General features: G+C 41.7%; 1 protein-coding gene across 3 annotated transcripts in view; it reads left to right on the top strand.

Annotated features, from left to right (window-relative positions):
* The window catches only part of CCN4 (cellular communication network factor 4), a 34,031-nt gene extending 21,543 nt beyond the window's left edge, over positions 1–12,488 (top strand). For 2 of the 3 annotated variants that reach the window (XM_039715527.1, XM_039715526.1), the window contains exons 2-5: positions 4,946–5,225; positions 8,883–9,140; positions 11,089–11,282; positions 12,114–12,488. In XM_039715527.1, coding sequence (XP_039571461.1) covers positions 4,970–5,225; positions 8,883–9,140; positions 11,089–11,282; positions 12,114–12,413 — 1,008 coding nt within the window. In that variant the 5' untranslated portion in view covers positions 4,946–4,969 and the 3' untranslated portion in view covers positions 12,414–12,488. The remainder of the gene's footprint in view (positions 1–4,945; positions 5,226–8,882; positions 9,141–11,088; positions 11,283–12,113) is intronic. The other variant, XM_039715524.1, reaches the window with a different exon arrangement.
* The last annotated feature ends 5,776 nt before the right edge of the window (positions 12,489–18,264 follow it).

The following is an 18,264-nucleotide window of genomic DNA, read 5'->3' on the forward strand; positions in this document are numbered from 1 at the left end:
CCACAGACATATAATGATTGGCTCACTGGGGATATTTTATTTTCTTAGGCTATTATTGGGTGTTTTGCTTCATGCAGAATGTTCTTTTCTGCTCAACCTACCATGCAGAGCAAGAATAAATCCAGCTGGCACCTGACATCTTTAAAACTGTCTTATATTTTCTGAGCTCAGAGTCTGTTATTTCACAATATGTCCAGGAGATTTCATGTCTGGGATCAATTTTAATGAGGTATCTAGACCCTCATGCATGGAGAAGCTGAGCCCTGCATAATCATATTTTCCTCTGACCATTAAATTATGTGTCCTGCAGAAACAGATTTATGTCTCTGTCCTGATGCTACTTGTCCCTAGCATTAGCTTGTGACAATTTATGAGCATTCAGGGGGACTTAGGGATTTGTTGCAAGAGTTTAACAGTGAGGAAGTCCTGATGGTACTGTGATTACTGCTGATCTCCCTGTAAGAACTGGCTCTCTGTTAACCCATCTGTTTTGGGTATAATAATAATGCAAATTTTCAGAAATATTCAGCACAGAAGTTTCAGCTGAGCAAAATCAAGAACAAATGTCTACCCTGAGGGTCTGATTTAAGCCCAGTGATGTAAGCCAGGTCCTGTTTTACATTGCCATCTCTCTGACAAGCATTATGAGTTTTTAACTTCTGTCAGTTCTGGAATGAAACTAAACATTCTCTATGCCTGCCCAGAAATACAACTGAGGGATGGAAAGGTACGTGGCTTTATATAATGGATGGTTTATATTTTATTTTGTCTTTTAATTTTTTATTTTTTTTTACTTATTTATTGAGCTCCAGATGCTGTGTTCCCTGGGAATGTGCTATACCAGGTTAGTGTTAGAAACTTTGGGAAAGTTCATGAGTCTCCTGGGGTGTCTTTAATATAATTTTGGATAATGGAATACTTAGGGTGGTTCTTGGAACTGGAATTGACTCTACAGGCATTTCTGCTTGTGCTGTCTCAATAGTTCAGCCAGTAGGTGGAACCAGGGGAAAGCAGATGTGTGTTATGCACAAGTGCTCTGCCCTATCCTAGGAGATGCATCCCAAAGTGTCTGCATAAATCTGCGTTTTTAACTTCAGTGTTCTTGTTTAGAACAGTCAAACTCCAAATCTGGACTTACTTCTAAACAGTGACAGGATGATGTTGTCAGACCTTGTAGTAGAGAGAATGTTTTAATAAAATTTCCTCACTAATCATTTTCACTTGTGAGTATGTCAGAGATAGAGAACAGGATAATCCAGATCACATCATATCCCTCCATCAACAACATCTGTCATTTGCTCAGAAAGGCAGTATCAGAAATGTAGGTTAAAACTACTTCTTTAATGTGTTCTACTGTGAGAAATTAAATGTAGTTCACGCAACAATATGCATCCTGCAAAACACAGCTTTGGCAGCTCTGACTGAAATAAAAAGTTGTCCTTTGAGACTAAATTACCACCAAGGAGAAAACAGTGGAAGCTGATAAAGTACTAATGTTTTTGCTGCTATGGAACCACTTCTCCAGCTCTCTTGGCAGCCAAAGGAATCCAATTTAGAAGTCACCATCCTGTCTGAACATTTCCCATCAATAAACTGGAAGGGAAGAACAGGGATAGCTTCTCCCTGCCTTCACCCAGCTGGCTAGTAAAATACTTGAAAGAAAAAGGTTTTAAGAATAAGATCTTGCAGCACTGAAACAGTAAAATCAATACACGTGAATATATTTTTAAACATGTGTAAAAGCTGGAAGCAAAGGGGTTTATTGTGATGCTTTGCTGCTTTAAATCAAAGGTAGAGGCTTCTCATGTATTATGTAAAAGTGCTGCAATAAGTCTGCCTGGCTTGCAGTTTGGGCTATATACACTGGTTTCACCACCATAGCTTGGTTCTTCCAGTTTTCAAAACTAAAACATGCTTACAATTGCAGTATTTTTCAACAGATTGAAAATATATGTTGCCAGTAGGAAGAATGTGCTGTTAAAATGCTGCTATCCATTTTATATCTTGAAACTTTTATATCTTAAAACTCCTGAGTATTAAAAATACTGAGTTTGTGGTTATGGCAGATAGTGGGTAATTTTTTTTTTCTCCTTCTTTTCTCTTGAATGTGAAGACAGAAATTAGCTGGGAATTGTTGCTAGCAATCTGCTCTGCAGATGCAAAAAGAAAGTAATTTTGGAGCTTGCCAAGCATAAATCAGGAGTGACTTTAATAGAGAATTATCAGGCATAGCAGGGTGGGAAAGGCTTCATCTTGTTTTAATGAGGATAGGCTTGTTTCCCCAGAAGCAGAAAAATTAGAACTCATGATTAATTTTGGTGGAATATTTTCTCCTTGGAATCCAAGATAACAAATCTGCAGACTCCAAGATTAAAGAATAAATAAATTAAACAGGTTAATTACCAGTACTTCAGAAAATTAATTACCTAACAGGCATATTCTTTCGTCTTTCTGATATTTTAAAATAAGCTTGTCAAATCCCCACTACTGTGACTTTTGGTGTTCATTTTCTCTTTGCTCTTATCTCTTTCTTAATCTGAAATCTTATTGCAGATTTCTTACAAAATCATTGTCCTCCTCTGCATTATACTGACCCTAAATAGATGATCCTGGAATCTTAATTACATGGGTGGATTTTTTTGTTTGTTTGGTGTTTTTTTCTAATGAAGGATGGGCATTGGGGAGGGTTCTTACAGTGTGATTTCCTGTTGATAGCACTTGTGACATCATTGGTCATGATGATTTAACCAACATACTCATTAAAATTGAAGGGTCTATTTTCTAAAATGTTTTGGGACATTGAAGTAGTAGGGCTGAATGACTTTTCCAAAGCAACTTAGGTATTCCAGTGATGACAGCTGACCATGGAAATGGGAAAACCAATATTTCTATAAATGTACAGAATGGTTTTTCTTACGGTGAAGGTCTGAGGGACTTAGGAGGGGAGAGGAGGAGAGCCTGCAACGCTGTACAGGTTGTGCACTTTTAAAGGCTACAATGGACAACTGTTTCCAAAGGCTGGGTTTTGCTTAGGTGGTGATGGAGCCTAGGGCATGATGACATGAACCTCATCAGTCCATGCCTTCCCCGTTTGTAAAACCCAGGAGTGATGGTACTTTGATGCCTGTCCACACTGATTATCTGAGAATGCTCATGTGCACTCTCCATCCAATGGACTCAGCCACACCTCTACACAATTCAGCCAGCACATCTAAGATCCACGACAGTACCTCACTGTAAGGGCACTGAAAAGGCTTCCCTGGCCAGCTCAGGTGTCAGACCTAGAGGAAGGGCTGTTGAATAATTCACTCTAAACTCCTGTTTTTCACAAGCCACCAAAAGTCTCCCAGCTATTCTGTGCTTTACAAGAATTCAGCCTCAGCCCTTCACATATTAACTAAACCCACAGGAGCACAAGGGCTCCTCTTTGCTACGTGTGTTGGCTCACAGACACGTTCCTATCTGCACAGGGAGAAGCTGCTTGCTCATGTTGACAATAGAAACAAGAGATGGTGAAGGGATTTACTTACAGGGCTGGGCTGTGGCAATGAGCTCTTTAAATAGCTGTGTGACTTTTGTCTGTGTATCTGGACCTGATTATTAAGCACTTTTATTTTTAATGATCACCAACCAAGTAAATAGGTTTATGGCACTCGAGGAGGCCTCTCTTCTCAAGTGGCAGATTATGGCACCTACTCAAATGATTGTGAGTGGAATGAAAAATCCTACGATTAAAAGGCCAGGGCTTTTCATCGATCTGAATGTTCCTCTTTTAACAACTCTGACAGCATCAAGGAGCCTTAAAGTGGGAGTAAATTATATTGGTATGTTTTAGTTTAAACAAGAGTTTAAAGGTGTTTATAAGCCTACTTTAGAGCCAACTGTTTGTAAAGGGGGCCTTAATGGAATTGGGAATTATGCCCAGAGCAAACACATTGTCTGTTTGGCAGTGATTAGCAATGTGTTCACAATTTAGTGTTCTAAATATAGGATAACAACTTTCCAAGATGTTTAAATACACCTTCAGATACAGCAGCAGACTTAGAAATGTACTTTAATAAAATCTCTGAGCTTGTTAACAAAGAAACTGTAAAAGAGAATAAATACACTTGGCAGAGATATCCTGATGGATAGCTCACCAGCTGTGGGGTATTTTCCCACAAACTCTTGGGTGATGCATTTTCTTCATGGAGAGTTTTTGGAAAGCCTTTTGTTTGAGACATCTCAAACTGCAAAGAGGAAAAAACACTGGGGATATAAAGTACAGTACAGGGAAAGCAGCAAGGGAGGGAATTGCCTTAGCAATTTCTAGAGTCTGACTTTCCTTCTTTGAAGTTTTTAGGGTTACCTATTTATTTTTTGCAGCACTAGAAAGGGCTTCTAGACCACATGTGCCCATGTAGTGCCATGTTCCTTCTGCTGTTGACATCATGTGAATAACTCTATTTGTTTCTGTGCCTGAGATACTGTTCCCTGCTTGATGCCCATGTACAGCACAGGTTTTCTTTGCAGTGATCCTCTTAGAAAAATGAAATCTTTCCTTTGTCACTCGCCTGATTTACACCCTTCCTGCACCACAAGCATGGCTGATGCTGTTAAATGTCATCCAGAGTTTGTTGTCTAGGGATTTGAGAGCTCAGAATCCAATGAGCTTCTATCTTCTGTGGGTTTTGATATGAACTATGGCATCCCAGTACTCCATGAGCTCAGTAACAGTGACCTGGTATCGCATCACTGTGTTACATGAAATCCCTTTCCTACCTTCATTAACCTTAACCAGGTTTTTTATCTGATTATCAAGTTTTGAATTGACTTGCAGGCTTGGTTTCTTGAAGTTTTTTTACTCATGAGACCAGAGGGGATTTTCACTGAGCACTAAGCAGCGCAGGGTTTGCACCCCCCGTTTCTCTGTAACGCTCTGCAAGCTGTGTTTCTTTGTTTGCAGGCCACTGGCCAGACCTCCCTCACTATGACCAGCAGTGTCCCAGCCACGACAGAGACCTACACACGGACTCAGTACTGCAGGTGGCCCTGCGAGTGCCCCAAGTCCCCTCCGCGGTGCGCGCTCGGCGTCAGCCTGGTCACGGACGGCTGTGACTGCTGCAAGACGTGTGCCAGGCAGCGAGGGGAGAGCTGCACAGAGGCTGACACCTGTGACTTCCACAGGGGCTTGTACTGTGACTACAGTGGAGACAGACCTAGGTACGAAATAGGAGTATGTGCACGTAAGTGATGTACATATATTTTTGACTTAGATATACGCTGGCAGCTCCCGTCAGGCTGAGCAGGGGTTGAGATTTATCTCGTTTTAGATACCTGGCTTCACACTTATCAGCTCCTCTGTGCATCATCTTCCATTCCCTTGTCGCTGTCTTTGTTCTCAGGGCAGTTGTCTGGATGAGAAATGACATCTGAATTCCTGCCATTTGATTTGGCTGCAGCCAAGAGCAAAGACCAACCAGCATCTGAAAGCCTTCATATGTGTAAATAGATTATTCTGTAGTCCCTGTAACAGGAGGAGGTGCTGTAGTAGGTTGGGAATGAAGGAAGGATAGGCAATATGGGCCCCTACATGAAAACCACGACATTAAGGGGACACTTTTGGCTAATTCCCTATAGCAGATACCTTAGAAGGATAGCACTGTAGAATACCCTGTCAAGATGGTCAGGAATGAATTATCTCCTATCAGAGCTTGTCAGCTACAAATTGAGGCTTAAGCCTTAATTTTACAATGGTTACAGTCACATTAGCTGTTATGAGGCAGAAGGATTTCTTCCTGCCTCTGACAGCAAACTCTTGGTTCTGTGACACTGGAATGCTTTTCAAGAAAAAGCGCAAAAAGAAATTGGGTGGTGTTTTGTGTATTAAGAGTATATTCACTTGTTCTAAGTTCCAGAACATGAGGGGACTCTGATCCTCTCATAAAATCAGAAATTATTGAAAATTATTACTCTGGGAATGATTTAAAGTGAAAGTATCATCAGCACAACCACACACATTGCTGATCAGAAAGGTTGCATTTAGTAAGTTATTAGAACATATAGTCATGGCTTTAGGTTCATAAACAGGAAAAAAGCCATTCAAATCAAGGGGCTTCTGGACTGGAACATAAAAACAAATTAATTAAGAGAAAATGTAAAGGTGAAAGGAAATCTGGAGGAGAGCTGAGTGTGAGATGGACTGATGGAAAAACTAATCACAAAAGAGGAAAAAGCTCACAAAGTGTGGGCTTCAATAAACTTAGAATATGAGCAGAGGTTACACAAGGGACAGGTTTGAAGAGTTAAGAAGTTCAGGGTAAACTGGCAGATTCTCACAGAAGTGATACTAGGCATTGCTCTTCCTCAGGAGAAGAGTGGGAAGTCTAGTAAGAAATGACCTTGGCTTTGCACTGGCTCAGGCACAAAATAAAAAAAAATAAAAAAAGAAAAGAAAGCAAGCATGCAAAGGATACAAGCAAAATAACAACAAGAGAAGTTACGTGCTAGGAGCTGTAAGCTGAAACAGTGATTTTCAAGATTAGAAAAGATTAAGGTTAAGAAAGGAGGATATGAGATCATTTAAATGTATTGTCTGAAGTGTGTGTAGAACATTCATGAGAGGTCTGCAAGAGCAGGTTAGACAAACATTGTCAAGAATGACATCGTTACAGCTGGCCCTGTGCTGGGAGAGGAAAACAGGCTGGATGTTGTCTCAAAGCTATCAGGCTTCCTAGGGCTCTTTAAAGGCCCTCATGTTGCTTTGCATTTGTTTATTTATTTAAATGGTTGTTTTCTTAGTTGGATATCTTTTGGTCTTTGCAGTCCTCCCACACATCACAGGCGCTCGGTGCGCCTGTGGCAGCAGCACTGTGCTGAAGGAAGACTGATCCCAGCTTCTCCAGTGAGCTCTGGAGGGATTCCCAGTCTGTGCTTTCACTTCCCTACCATCATGGCAACATGTGACACTTATGGTTATGTGACATTTATGGTGCATTACAGTGTGCACAGCTGAAGGGAGCAAGAGGAAGGTGTTCCCATGGTTAGGATGTGAGGCAGACTGTCTCTGACTGCCTGAGAAACCTGTGGCCTTTCCTTTGTTTTCAGCACCCAGGCAGAGGTACAGGACAGGGTCTGCTGATGTGTTCTTTTTGTACCCAGAGGCTGCATCACCCTGCTCTGAGCCCTCCAGCTTCTGTCCTGACCTGGTGACTGACAGTTCCTGGGAGTGGGGATCCTGTGCTGGGTGTTGGGGACTAACTGCTGTGAGGAATTAGCTTTGCATATGGATGCTTTTGGCTAGATCTAGAGAATCCAGGGCATGAAAGGCTACAGAAACAATATCATTTATGGAAACTAAAGACCCTGAAAGAGTCAGGAATATGTGTTGGGAAAGGGAGTGGGATCAAACTGGGGGAAATTCAGGCTGTATCTGGACTGCCGTGCTGAAGTGTGCCCCAGAATTTAACCACACAGACATCAAATAGGAACCTGCTGGGAGTCACTGCAGCTCTCCTTTTGTTGTTGGCTTTTCCCTGCAGCAGAGCAGAGGCAGCAGGTGCTGAGCACAGGCCCAGGGGGTGAGGCAGGTGTTGTGCATGTGGGACTGAGAATAGGGACATGCCTCCAAATTGCTTTGTTTTTGTGCAGACTCAGTGAAGTTCTTCATGAAGGCATTCAACAGCCCCTTTGTCTGTGTTTGGGGATGTTCTCATCATGGTGAACCTCTTGGTTTATGAGACCTGCAGGACACTAAATTAGCATAACCCAGGAGGAAACACCAGGAGACACAGCATTTTTTGAACTGTCATCATCTGTGCGCACACCTAGAAGTCTCTCTGAATTCTCAGGCTCAGCTCCAGCACTGAGCGATTTCCTTTTCAGTATAAAGGCTTAAGCATTACAAAAATTGGAGCTGAGTGTGAACTGGATATCTAGATCTGTACTTGAAATTCCAATAGCTCTCATTTTTTGTGCAGAAGAAGGGATTTGTGCTTGATGTTTTCATTCAGCTCATTCTAAAAATAGGAAGCCTTTGCAGATTTTTAATCCAGCATTTCAATTTGTGTTTTCTTGAAGCAGCTTCATTTCTGGCCAGACGCAAAACAGAAGCAACCCAACCAGTGCGTGAGCAGTGCCTCCATGTGACTAAACAAGAGACTAAAGTTTGAATTTTCCATTGAGAGCCACTGCTTCCAAATAACTGTCTATAATTTGAAATAAACAAAAACAAAAATGCTGCTCTGTAATTCCTGCTAATGAACAATCACAAAGCTTGACTTTTTAAAGTGATTTTATATATAAAAAAAATCATACATCAAATATTTATTTTCATGACGTTATAATGTGTACTTCATTTTCCAAGAAAACTGCTCTGTGATAAACTGGGTAAAATCCAGTTTCCGAAATATAGGAATCCAGTGCCATTTACTTGCACCCTTGTTTGTCCTTCCCTTTTTCTTCACATATACACAGGTATTGTAAACAGCTATGTCATATGTGCAGTTCCATGAAGTCCTCTCATATGTCTCTGAAAGCCTCAAATTGCGCTAAATATTGTTTTTAATTACTTTGATTTCTCCCCCTGTGAGTAATTCCTACCACCATGCTATGAAATTATTTTGGTTTTTTAAAGTAAAAATTTGTGGATAAAACTTGTTTTATTTTCTAACTTATTTTTTCATTGAAGCATTAAAAGGTTCTCTTTTTTTGCTATGATTTAGAATGGAAACAATTTCCTAGATGGTGTGACTACACATGGTGCAGCATCAGGCTGAACACGTGGCTCCACAGCACTGCCAGCCCAGGGATCAGCTTGGTAAAGGAACACATCGGAGCTGTTTGGTGCCAGCATTCTTTTAATGGTGCTCTGTGTGTTTTTCTCTCTTTTTCTTTCTTTTCAGAGATTGTTGGTGTAGGATGTGTCCTCAATGGAGTCAGGTACAAGAACGGGGAGACATTTCAGCCCAACTGCAAATACAACTGCACGTGCATTAATGGGGCTGTGGGCTGTGTGCCCATGTGCACAAACTCACGTCCTCCACTTGTCTGGTGCCCAAACCCAAAGCTGATTAAGATGGCAGGGAAGTGCTGCGAGCAGTGGGTTTGTGATGACTCCAGGAAAATCAGGAAGACATCTCCGCGCCACATCTCCTCTGCAGGTACGGTGGGAATGAGGCAGATCTCTCCTTTGCCAAGGCAGATCGCTCCTTTCCATCTGGCAGAGTCTACAAGCAAAGTACCAGTTTGTACTGCCAGACCTGGCAGGTGTCTAACCTTTGTGAGGGAGACAGAGCCTCCCACACAGCACGTTCTGAAGGACAGGACAGGCAAACACCAGTGGAACTCGTTAGTAGCAATATGGATTTGGATGCCCCATCCCTGGTGGTGTTCAAGGCCCTGCTGGATGGGGCCCTAAACAACCTAATTTATCTATTGCTCTAGTTGGGTGCTACCCCTGGCCATGGCAGGGGAGTTCACTGAGATGATCTTTAAGGTCCTTTCCAGCACAAACCATTTCACGATTCCGTGAGTATGATATTCATCAAACATTCTTGTACAACCATTCTGGAATTCTGTGTTCCAAAGCCCCCTTTGAAGGGCATGTCTGCTGGAACTCTGAAGATTTCAAAAGTCCTTTTTAATTCTTCATTTTAATTTTTTTCCCCCTCAGTCTGAGCCCTCTGGAAAGAGAATTGACTCAGTTTAATTTGGGACCAAGGCTTTCCGTCCAGGTTATATTGCTATTGTAGTGCAATTTTAAAGCCCCTGTATATTAGCATAGGACTTAGGAGTCTCAAACTTACACAACACCTTGATGGCAGTTATTGTGTGGAAATTTCACTGTGAGTTGGGCTAAGCAATTTTCATGGTATTACAACTTCATCAGTTCTGAACTGATGCCATCATTAAACATTCTGTCCTCACACTCACATTTATAGTAATGATCACATAACCCACTGCACAGAGCTGGTATCATTTGCCTCAAACATGGTCCCAAATGCTTAAGATGGATTCAACTTGCCATATGTCTTAAATTTATTGTCAAAATGACCTGTGACACACTGTAGTGACATTAGCCACATTAGCTCCTGTTTTAGACCATCTCACAAAAGCTCAAGGAGAGATAGGATTGTTGTAAACAAAGATTTTGACTCCTTGGTGGGAAGACCTTCCCAAACCTTAGTCTTTTGTTGCACAAAAAAAAAAGCATTGGTCTTCATTTGTGAGTTAAAACCACCAGGGTTTAGCCCTCGCTTCTCTGTCCCCAAGAGCTCTGAAATATGGGGTGGGTCCAAATTCAGAATATCTACTACTGAAACTGGCCTTATGTCCCTATGGCCTGTGTCCCAAACTGGGCAAAACATAGCTTTGCTTTCCTGACTTTTCTCCTGTAAGGAGAAGTCTTATAGAAATCAGAGTAGGATTTATTACATTTAATATAATAATTAATATAATAATAAATATAACAGCAAGCAAGCTCAACACAGCAGTTTCTATCAGACTTTTGCCTGTGACTGTCCTGTGAGCTGTAAAGCAGTGGGTGAGGCTGGGACAGAACCCTAACTGGGTTGTTGGCTATTTTCAAAACAGAGCCCACCCTTTCTTGAAATGGCTGCTGAGCTCTCTGAGAGCTATTGAAGCTGTTCTTCCTCCCAGTGAAAGGCTGTGGCTGCTTCCCAAGCCCTCTGCCATCCAGCAGAGACTGTTGACCACTTTCTGCTATGGGGAACCAATTGAATGGGCTCAGAAATAAACCTTCATGGTGAGATCAGATCTCATCCCCTTTCTCCACCCGCTGGCTCAGGCTTCTGTAATTGTTTATATTGTGGCAGCACCTGGGGGTCCCAGACAAGGACCCCCTTGTGTGAGGCTGTGAAGGGGAATAAAGGAATGAGCCCTGGCCCCGAGCTCGCAGCGATGGAGAGTCTGACACAAGTAGGTCAGCACAAAGGGGGTGGGATGAGGGAGTTCACAGGAATGCTGAGCCACTTCGCTGTGGTTTAGTTATTTGGGTTAGTGGCCTGAATGTGCAATGAGCTGGGGAGAGGGTGTTTAATATGTAAAGCTGCCCAGGCTGAATAATGTGGGTTTAATCTGTGTCCGCAGCATACGAGGGAGAGGATGAAGCCTGGCAGAAGAACTGCATTGTGCACACCTCACCCTGGAGTCCCTGCTCAAAGACCTGTGGGCTGGGCATCTCCACCAGGATTTCCAATGACAACGACCAGTGCCGGCTCCTGAAGGAAAGCCGCCTGTGCAACATGAGGCCCTGTGAGGTGGATATAACCCAGCACATCAAGGTGGGGACTGCTTCTTTGTGCACCCCTCGAGCTGCATGGACACTGAGCCAGCCTTTGTTTGGCAGCATTCAGGCCTCATGAGGCTGCACTTGTACATGGACTTACTGTGCTGCACAGAGTTCCAAAATATGTCCTGCCTGTGTTGGTATGAAAACCTTTCCCTGAGAGTTTCAGCTCCAGCCAAAAGGTCCTTGTAAAGAAAGCCAAGGCAAGCCTGCTGTGCTTGATGCTGGCTTGGACAGCCCTGTACTCAGCTGGCAGAAAAGCAGTGCTGCATGCCTGGTCATGGCTATGAACTCTATTGTGCAAGTATCCTACGTGCAGCTTTTGGGTTCCTGTGTCTAAACATGTAAATCTTTCATACCACCTAGGTCAGGGCTGTAAAAGTCTTCCTAATCTACAAATCCCTTTAAACATAGGAATCACAGAGTAGAATAACAGAAGTTGGAAAGGATGTCCAAGATCAGTAAGCCCAGCCTTTGACTGAATACCACCATGCTTGATAAACCACTCTGCAAAGTGCCACGTTTATTTGTTTTTTGAATACTTTCAGAGATGGTGACTCCATCACTTCCCTGGGCAGCTTTTTCAAATGCTTTATCAGTCTTTCAGTGAAGAAATTTTTCCTGATATCCAGCCTGAAGCCCTCATGGCACAATTTGAGGCCATTTCTCTTTGTCCTAACACTGTTTACCTGGTAGAAGAGGCTGAGTCCCCTTCCTTGCCTCAGCTTCCTTCCAGGTAGTCGTAAAGAGCAAGGTGGGTTTTATGTCCTACACATATCAGCACTGAATATGAACCTCTTTGTTTTTATTTTCTTCTCTGATTTAGCCTGGGAAGAAGTGCTTGGCTGTCTACAGGGCGAATGAACCCATGAACTACACCATCTCTGGATGTGTGAGCAAAAGTCCATACAGGCCCAAATACTGCGGCGTCTGCACAGACAACAGGTGCTGCACACCCTACAAGTCCAAGACTATTGAAGTGAGGTTTCAGTGCCCAGATGGAACTGAGTTTTCCTGGAAAATTATGTGGATCAATGCTTGTTTTTGCAACCTGAACTGCAGGAACCCCAATGACATCTTTGCTGACTTGGCTCATTACTATGATTACTCTGAAATCGCTAATTAAATTGGCTGAATGCTGGAATTGACCCTTTGCTCTGATTTTACAGAGGTTTTAAAATAAAAGGAGAATCTTCATCCATTGCCAATGTGCAATTTGTTTTTTTACTGAGTTAGGATGTTGATGGCTTGAGAAGCTATCTAGAAGAGAGGTTAGACAGTGTTAAAGGAATAAAGTAGATATTTATTAAAAAGGCCTTCAAAGGATACACCCTGAGCAGTACAAGAGCCCAGCCAAGGCTACACCCAAGATGGGATGACTGGTCATGAGTTTTCACATTTTCATAAGTTTTGGGTCCATTTACATATTGGGTTAATTGTCCAATTACAGCTTCAGGTTATGAAGTCCCATTCTCTAAGTTTGCTCTCCTCAATTTGATGTTGTTTATACTTTTTGGGCCTGAAGCTGCAGTGGTGTCCTTGGTTCTTGGGCTGTAAAAGGATTGTTTTGTCTAAGCTGTGAAGATAACTTGCTAGTACTTTACATGAAGTTCAGAGTTATAAACTAATGCAGTACAGAATCTGTAATATATGAAAGCAAAAACCTAAGGCATCAATGTTAAATCTCTGTTTTGTCACACTGTTTTTGAAGAGGCCTTGAACAAACAAGATTTTAAACTCTAATAGATCTTCATCCATTAACAGCAGCCAGAAATTCCTTTATGCACTGATGCTGGGACTTAAATGACAGTTCTGTTGGCACTGTCATTTACTAAGCCAGCAGTTTAATTGCCCATAGGAAAGAACAGTACACTAGTATGACAGCAAAAGTATGGCTGTCATTAGCTTAGACATGAAATTCAGACATCCTTATTGTCAGTTCTTTGTCATTGAATGTTATTATCTAAGCTGGAAAACTGACATATATGTTTTATATTCAACATTAGACACCAGGATTTGATGGTCTTGCAGCTAAGTCTAACATCTGTCACACTGAGATCAGTCCTAGAATCACCCCTCTGTTATTCGGAGTCAGATTCTACTGCATGGTGAATTTCATGGGAAAAGGCTACGGGGAAGAATGTTTCTCCTGAAATCTCTGTGTGATGTTTCTGTCTCTCACTCTAATAGGCTGGGTCCAAGAACTTCTGTGTCCTGCTCTCCTTGGACTCACCTCAAACTCTTGAAATATCTTGTGCCAAGAACATTTTCATAGTTCTCTGCATTCTCTGAGTTTGAATAGCCTGACTGAATCCAAAACAGCCACCCCAGAGCTCATGTTTTCAGTATCCACACAGATGATATATTGCTCCTAGGATATCTCTGCAGATGAAATGTACAGAGCCAGATAAGAAATGAAGGACAAGACCTCTTGCATCCATTTATTCTGATGGAAATAGAAATTGTGTCCCCTGTGCTTGTGGACCACCACCATCTCGTGCTCCCCACAGTGTTACCAGCACACAGGTGCCTCTTCCCACTGCCACCTTGCCAGTAACACAAATCTTTGTTTTGCATGACTGGGGTGGAGGAAAGGAGATGTATTAAATGAGAAGACAGGTGTTAGGCTTCACATCAGCTCTGAGAATGTGTGGATGCAGAAGGAGAGGCAAAGCTTGACATAGTTTCTGGTGCATTCATTCCAGCTGGGCTAATGCTTAGAGTAAACACCAATGTAAACATTTTCTACAGAAGTGGTTTCACATGCAAATACCACCTAAAGAAAAAAAAACCCCAACCCTGTCATTACCTTTCCAGGTAAGAAATTTATCATCACTGAAGGATGTTGTAGCCAGTTTTTTCTCCAATAAATTTTTAGTACAGCAGCCATGTCCTATGGCACATTTGCTGTTACTTCAGTTGGGAGAGCAGAATTGTGTTTCTGCATGAACAAGAGAACTGTAGTACCCACTTCAAAAATCCCTGGTGGCACAGTAGAACTGCTGAGTGACACATGATCTGGAGATCTGACCAGTACAGGGCTGAACTTGTGGTAATGCAGTTATTTCGCTTTACCTTCAGCTGACAAAGTTTCTGTCTTCATCTTGATAATCCAGCAGAAGCTTGATTAGTTTCTGGAGACATAAATTTTTCTGGTGATGATGAATTAAAAGTTCATGTGAATGGCCTGAAAATAATACCATGCTTATATAAAAACAATTAGGAAAAATGCTGTATATCTTCAAAAGCTGTTAACACCAATAGTATCCTAATATGTATACAAGGATTTGGCCCATAGATTCTTGATAGACGCAGACCATTCCTGAATTTAAAGTTTTATTTCTTTTTTGAAACTTTCATGAAATCTCTCATGGCAGAAAGGAAGGGTGATCCTTGCCCACATTTTCGTATGCAGGTGCAAAGCCTCTCTTTGTTTCTCTGGTGATAAGGAACCTGAGGCCACCACGTTTTGCAAGATTCAGCATCATGACTGCCTTGGCCTGGATGATGTGACAGCAGAATTCATACCTGACCTATTTGCCTCCAGCCAAACATGACCTCAGCACTTGCAAGAATGAGAATGTTACATTGCAAACTCCATCCTTTTGTTAAAAAAAGTTTGATGTGAACATACAAAAAAGAGGCCATGGCCAAGAATTTGACAATGTTTTCCAAAAGGGAAAATGGTTTGTATTAAAAAGTTATAGGGAAGACTTACCAGGACCATTTTCTTAACCAGGTTCCCAAATATGACTTGGAACCCTGTGTTCTAATATTGCCCATCTTAATATGCCATATATATACATGTGTGTATACACATAAAAATAATTAAATAATAAATAAACAATAAAAATAAATACACATATATACATTTATATGTAGATGTATACACACCTATAAAATATCACTTGCAGTCATCTATATAAATATTGTATATAATATTATTTATAAAACCTTATGGAAACATGTCCATGAATATATATGTGTATATTTTTATATATATTCCTATGGTGCATAAAAGCAGTGCATGTATAGTTTGTGTTTATAAGTACCTTCAGTCTTTCTCTGTCTTACATGTACACAAAAGGAAGCAAGAAAACAGGACCAGATCATGTATGAAAATCTCTGTCCCTTAACTGGCTTGCTCTGCTTTGCAATTAGTTAATTCTGTAACCACAGCAATCAAATGCTGCAGTGGCTGTAACACAAGGCTTTCACTGAGAGATAAAAGAAGCTATTGAGAGCTAATGCATGACCAGCAGCTCCAGTGCGTGTCAGTTTTTAGTGAAGTGAATGCCTGGAAACCACAGATCTTGCCCAACGCACCCAAGATGTTTCTGTCTCCAGCCTGGTTTCCTAAGGAAACTGAGTGTATGCAGCCATACTGTTCATTTGTTTGTCTGTCAGGCAGTGCCTTTATGGGAAATGTCAAACAAAGCAGGCAGAAGTGTAAAGATCTCAGAAGCATTGCAATTCCTGCAATAAAACATGGAATCAAAGAGCAGGGCAGGGAAGAGGCTGACCACATTGTCCCTGCCAAGCCCGTGCACACCTGCCACGGCACCCAACACACCCAACGCGTCTGCAGTGTGGCCCAACCACCCCAGCAGCAGCACAAAGGGCTTTTCAACAGATTTGCCAGCTGGAAACGAGTGGCCATGGAGGAGGCAGAGCTGAAGGAATCACAGATGGGCAATAGTGGTTATTGCAGTGCTGTAAAGGAGTTTTGTGGGGACATTGGTCACAAATCTGTATGAAACTGAGCACTGTAAGCTCTACTACTCTGCTTGTGCCACTGGCTGTCTGTCCAGGGGGTCTGAATGGGGAAAAGCATCACTTGTAGCCAATCACCTTGATCTGCACTCTGTGGTGCATTTGAGATCCTTTGTTTCAATGGGTGTTTACAAGCAGATTAGCCCTAGGACTAAGGCAACAGTCCAGCTTTAGATTCAGTTCCCTGGCTCCCTCTGTGCCTGAGGAAATCATGTATGCTTTACAAAAGTACTTTTGTGGTTACTGTTTTAATTCATTGAAGATCTAGATCCCCAAAGGCTTTTATGGATCCAGCCCTTTGCTTCACTTTTCCTCAGGATTTCAGAGCCAGAACAAGGCCCTACTGTTCATTTCCTCTGTTGAGAGTGAAAACTCCTCCAGCAGGAACTGATGCTCTCTGTACATTTGTGCAATGGGCCCAGGTCTCTGCTGGGACCTGAAAGAGATGCCACCATCCAAGGAAGAACAAATATAGCATTGAGGAGATATCAGGATCAGACCCCTCTGCTGCAAAGTGAAAGGCTAGAGAAAGAATGAGAGTGACAATTTTGCAATCCACCTAAGCCAAGACAGTTTGACACACATTCAGCTCATGACAAGCATCCTGCTGGTCCTGTAGGCTGCGTCAAGGATGAAGGGTGGGATTTTGAAGGTCTGGTCATGCTGGTATGAAAGCAGGCATGAAGCTTATTAAAATGTATTTCCATGAAGTGTTGACTGGAATTTAAACCACCATTTTGGTGTTCATGCAACTGGAAACATGGTGTAGTGCAGTTGCCATGTTTCTGATGTGTTCACTAGGGTTGTGCTGTGTATGTGTAATATTCCAGGAAAATCACAACATTTAGAAAGACTGTGTCATCTTGTAAATGAAACCCTGGGATTTTTTTTTGTCCCAGTTTTCTTGAACGAAATGTGAAACAGTTTATTAAACTGATAGAGACAGTGTTCTCACTATGTAGAGGCACATCTCCATACATTTACCTTCTCAAATTGTGACTTTCCATTTATAGAGTTTCCAATTATAGACTTATTTCTATAAGCTTCATATACTGAAATATATGAAAAATTAATGGGAAAACCAGATTGGTTTGGCAGCCTGAGTTACTCCAGCTATATAACACATTACTTGTTTGTAAAGCATCATGGTGAGGTTTTTTAACATTGTTGCTGTGGTTTAAAGTTATTAAATAAGTGGCAAATGGCTAATGAATCTGTGACTGACACCTTGCTTAGAAGTTTAGGCAAGCAAATGGAGGTGAAATATATCTGTGAGTGACATTTCCTTTTCCCATCTTCTTGCCTGGCCAATGTCCAAGTTGGCATTTGCAATCTGTGACAAATCAAGAACTGGAGGACACATAAAAGTAAAGAGCTTGTACTGCAAAGTGATAAAAAAGGATAGTCTGAGAACATTTCCTTAATTTTTAATATTTTGGCAGATTGTAAAGCCAATTGTTTCCCAACTTGTATTTCTTTGCTGGTCTGTTTCTGGCTCAACATTTGGGGGTTTTTTTCTGCAATACTCTTATTCGATTTGGAACAGAGGTCTAGAGTATTTGAGCAAAGTGGAGTGTATTACCCAAGCCACCTAAGCATGTCTTCATTATTGGTTCTCTTGAGAAGTTGCAGGAGCAACCTGTTTGCAAAAGTCATACACACTGAAATTGTTCAAACAAGGTTATTAAAGACATGGGGAAAAGCATTTAAATTAAAGAATCATTGTTTTGTATCCCTTCATTTAGATACCTCCAGGGCTAACCCCAGTAAGGATTCTACCTTTTAATTCTAGAAAAAGATACCTGTAGTATTTTCCAACAAATCAAACTTGCCTTCCAGCCTGAAGTATGTTACTTACCTTTATAGGAACATAAACACTTTGAGTGGTCTCCTGTCCTGGACTGAGATTGGTCAAGTGGGCTTGTTTATGGCAAGAAAGCACCTTCTCCTCATTCTCCCCAGCCTTCTCCTCCAGTGTGCCTTTTTTTTCCTAACTGAGATTGGTCAAGTGGGCTTGTTTATGGCAAGAAAGCACCTTCTCCTCATTCTCCCCAACCTTCTCCTCCAGTGTGCCTTTTTTTTTTACTCTTTCTCTCTTTTTTTTTTTTTCCCCATGAAGGGCAGTCCTCTACATTTTTAAGCATTTTCTAGGCAATAGCTTTCAACAAAGGTACCATATTTCCCTGCTGTCTCTACAGGCACCA

Source organism: Passer montanus, unplaced genomic scaffold, assembly GCF_014805655.1.
Source record: "Passer montanus isolate IOZ18808 unplaced genomic scaffold, ASM1480565v1 scaffold33, whole genome shotgun sequence".
In the NCBI taxonomy this organism is placed as follows: Eukaryota; Metazoa; Chordata; class Aves; order Passeriformes; family Passeridae; genus Passer; species Passer montanus.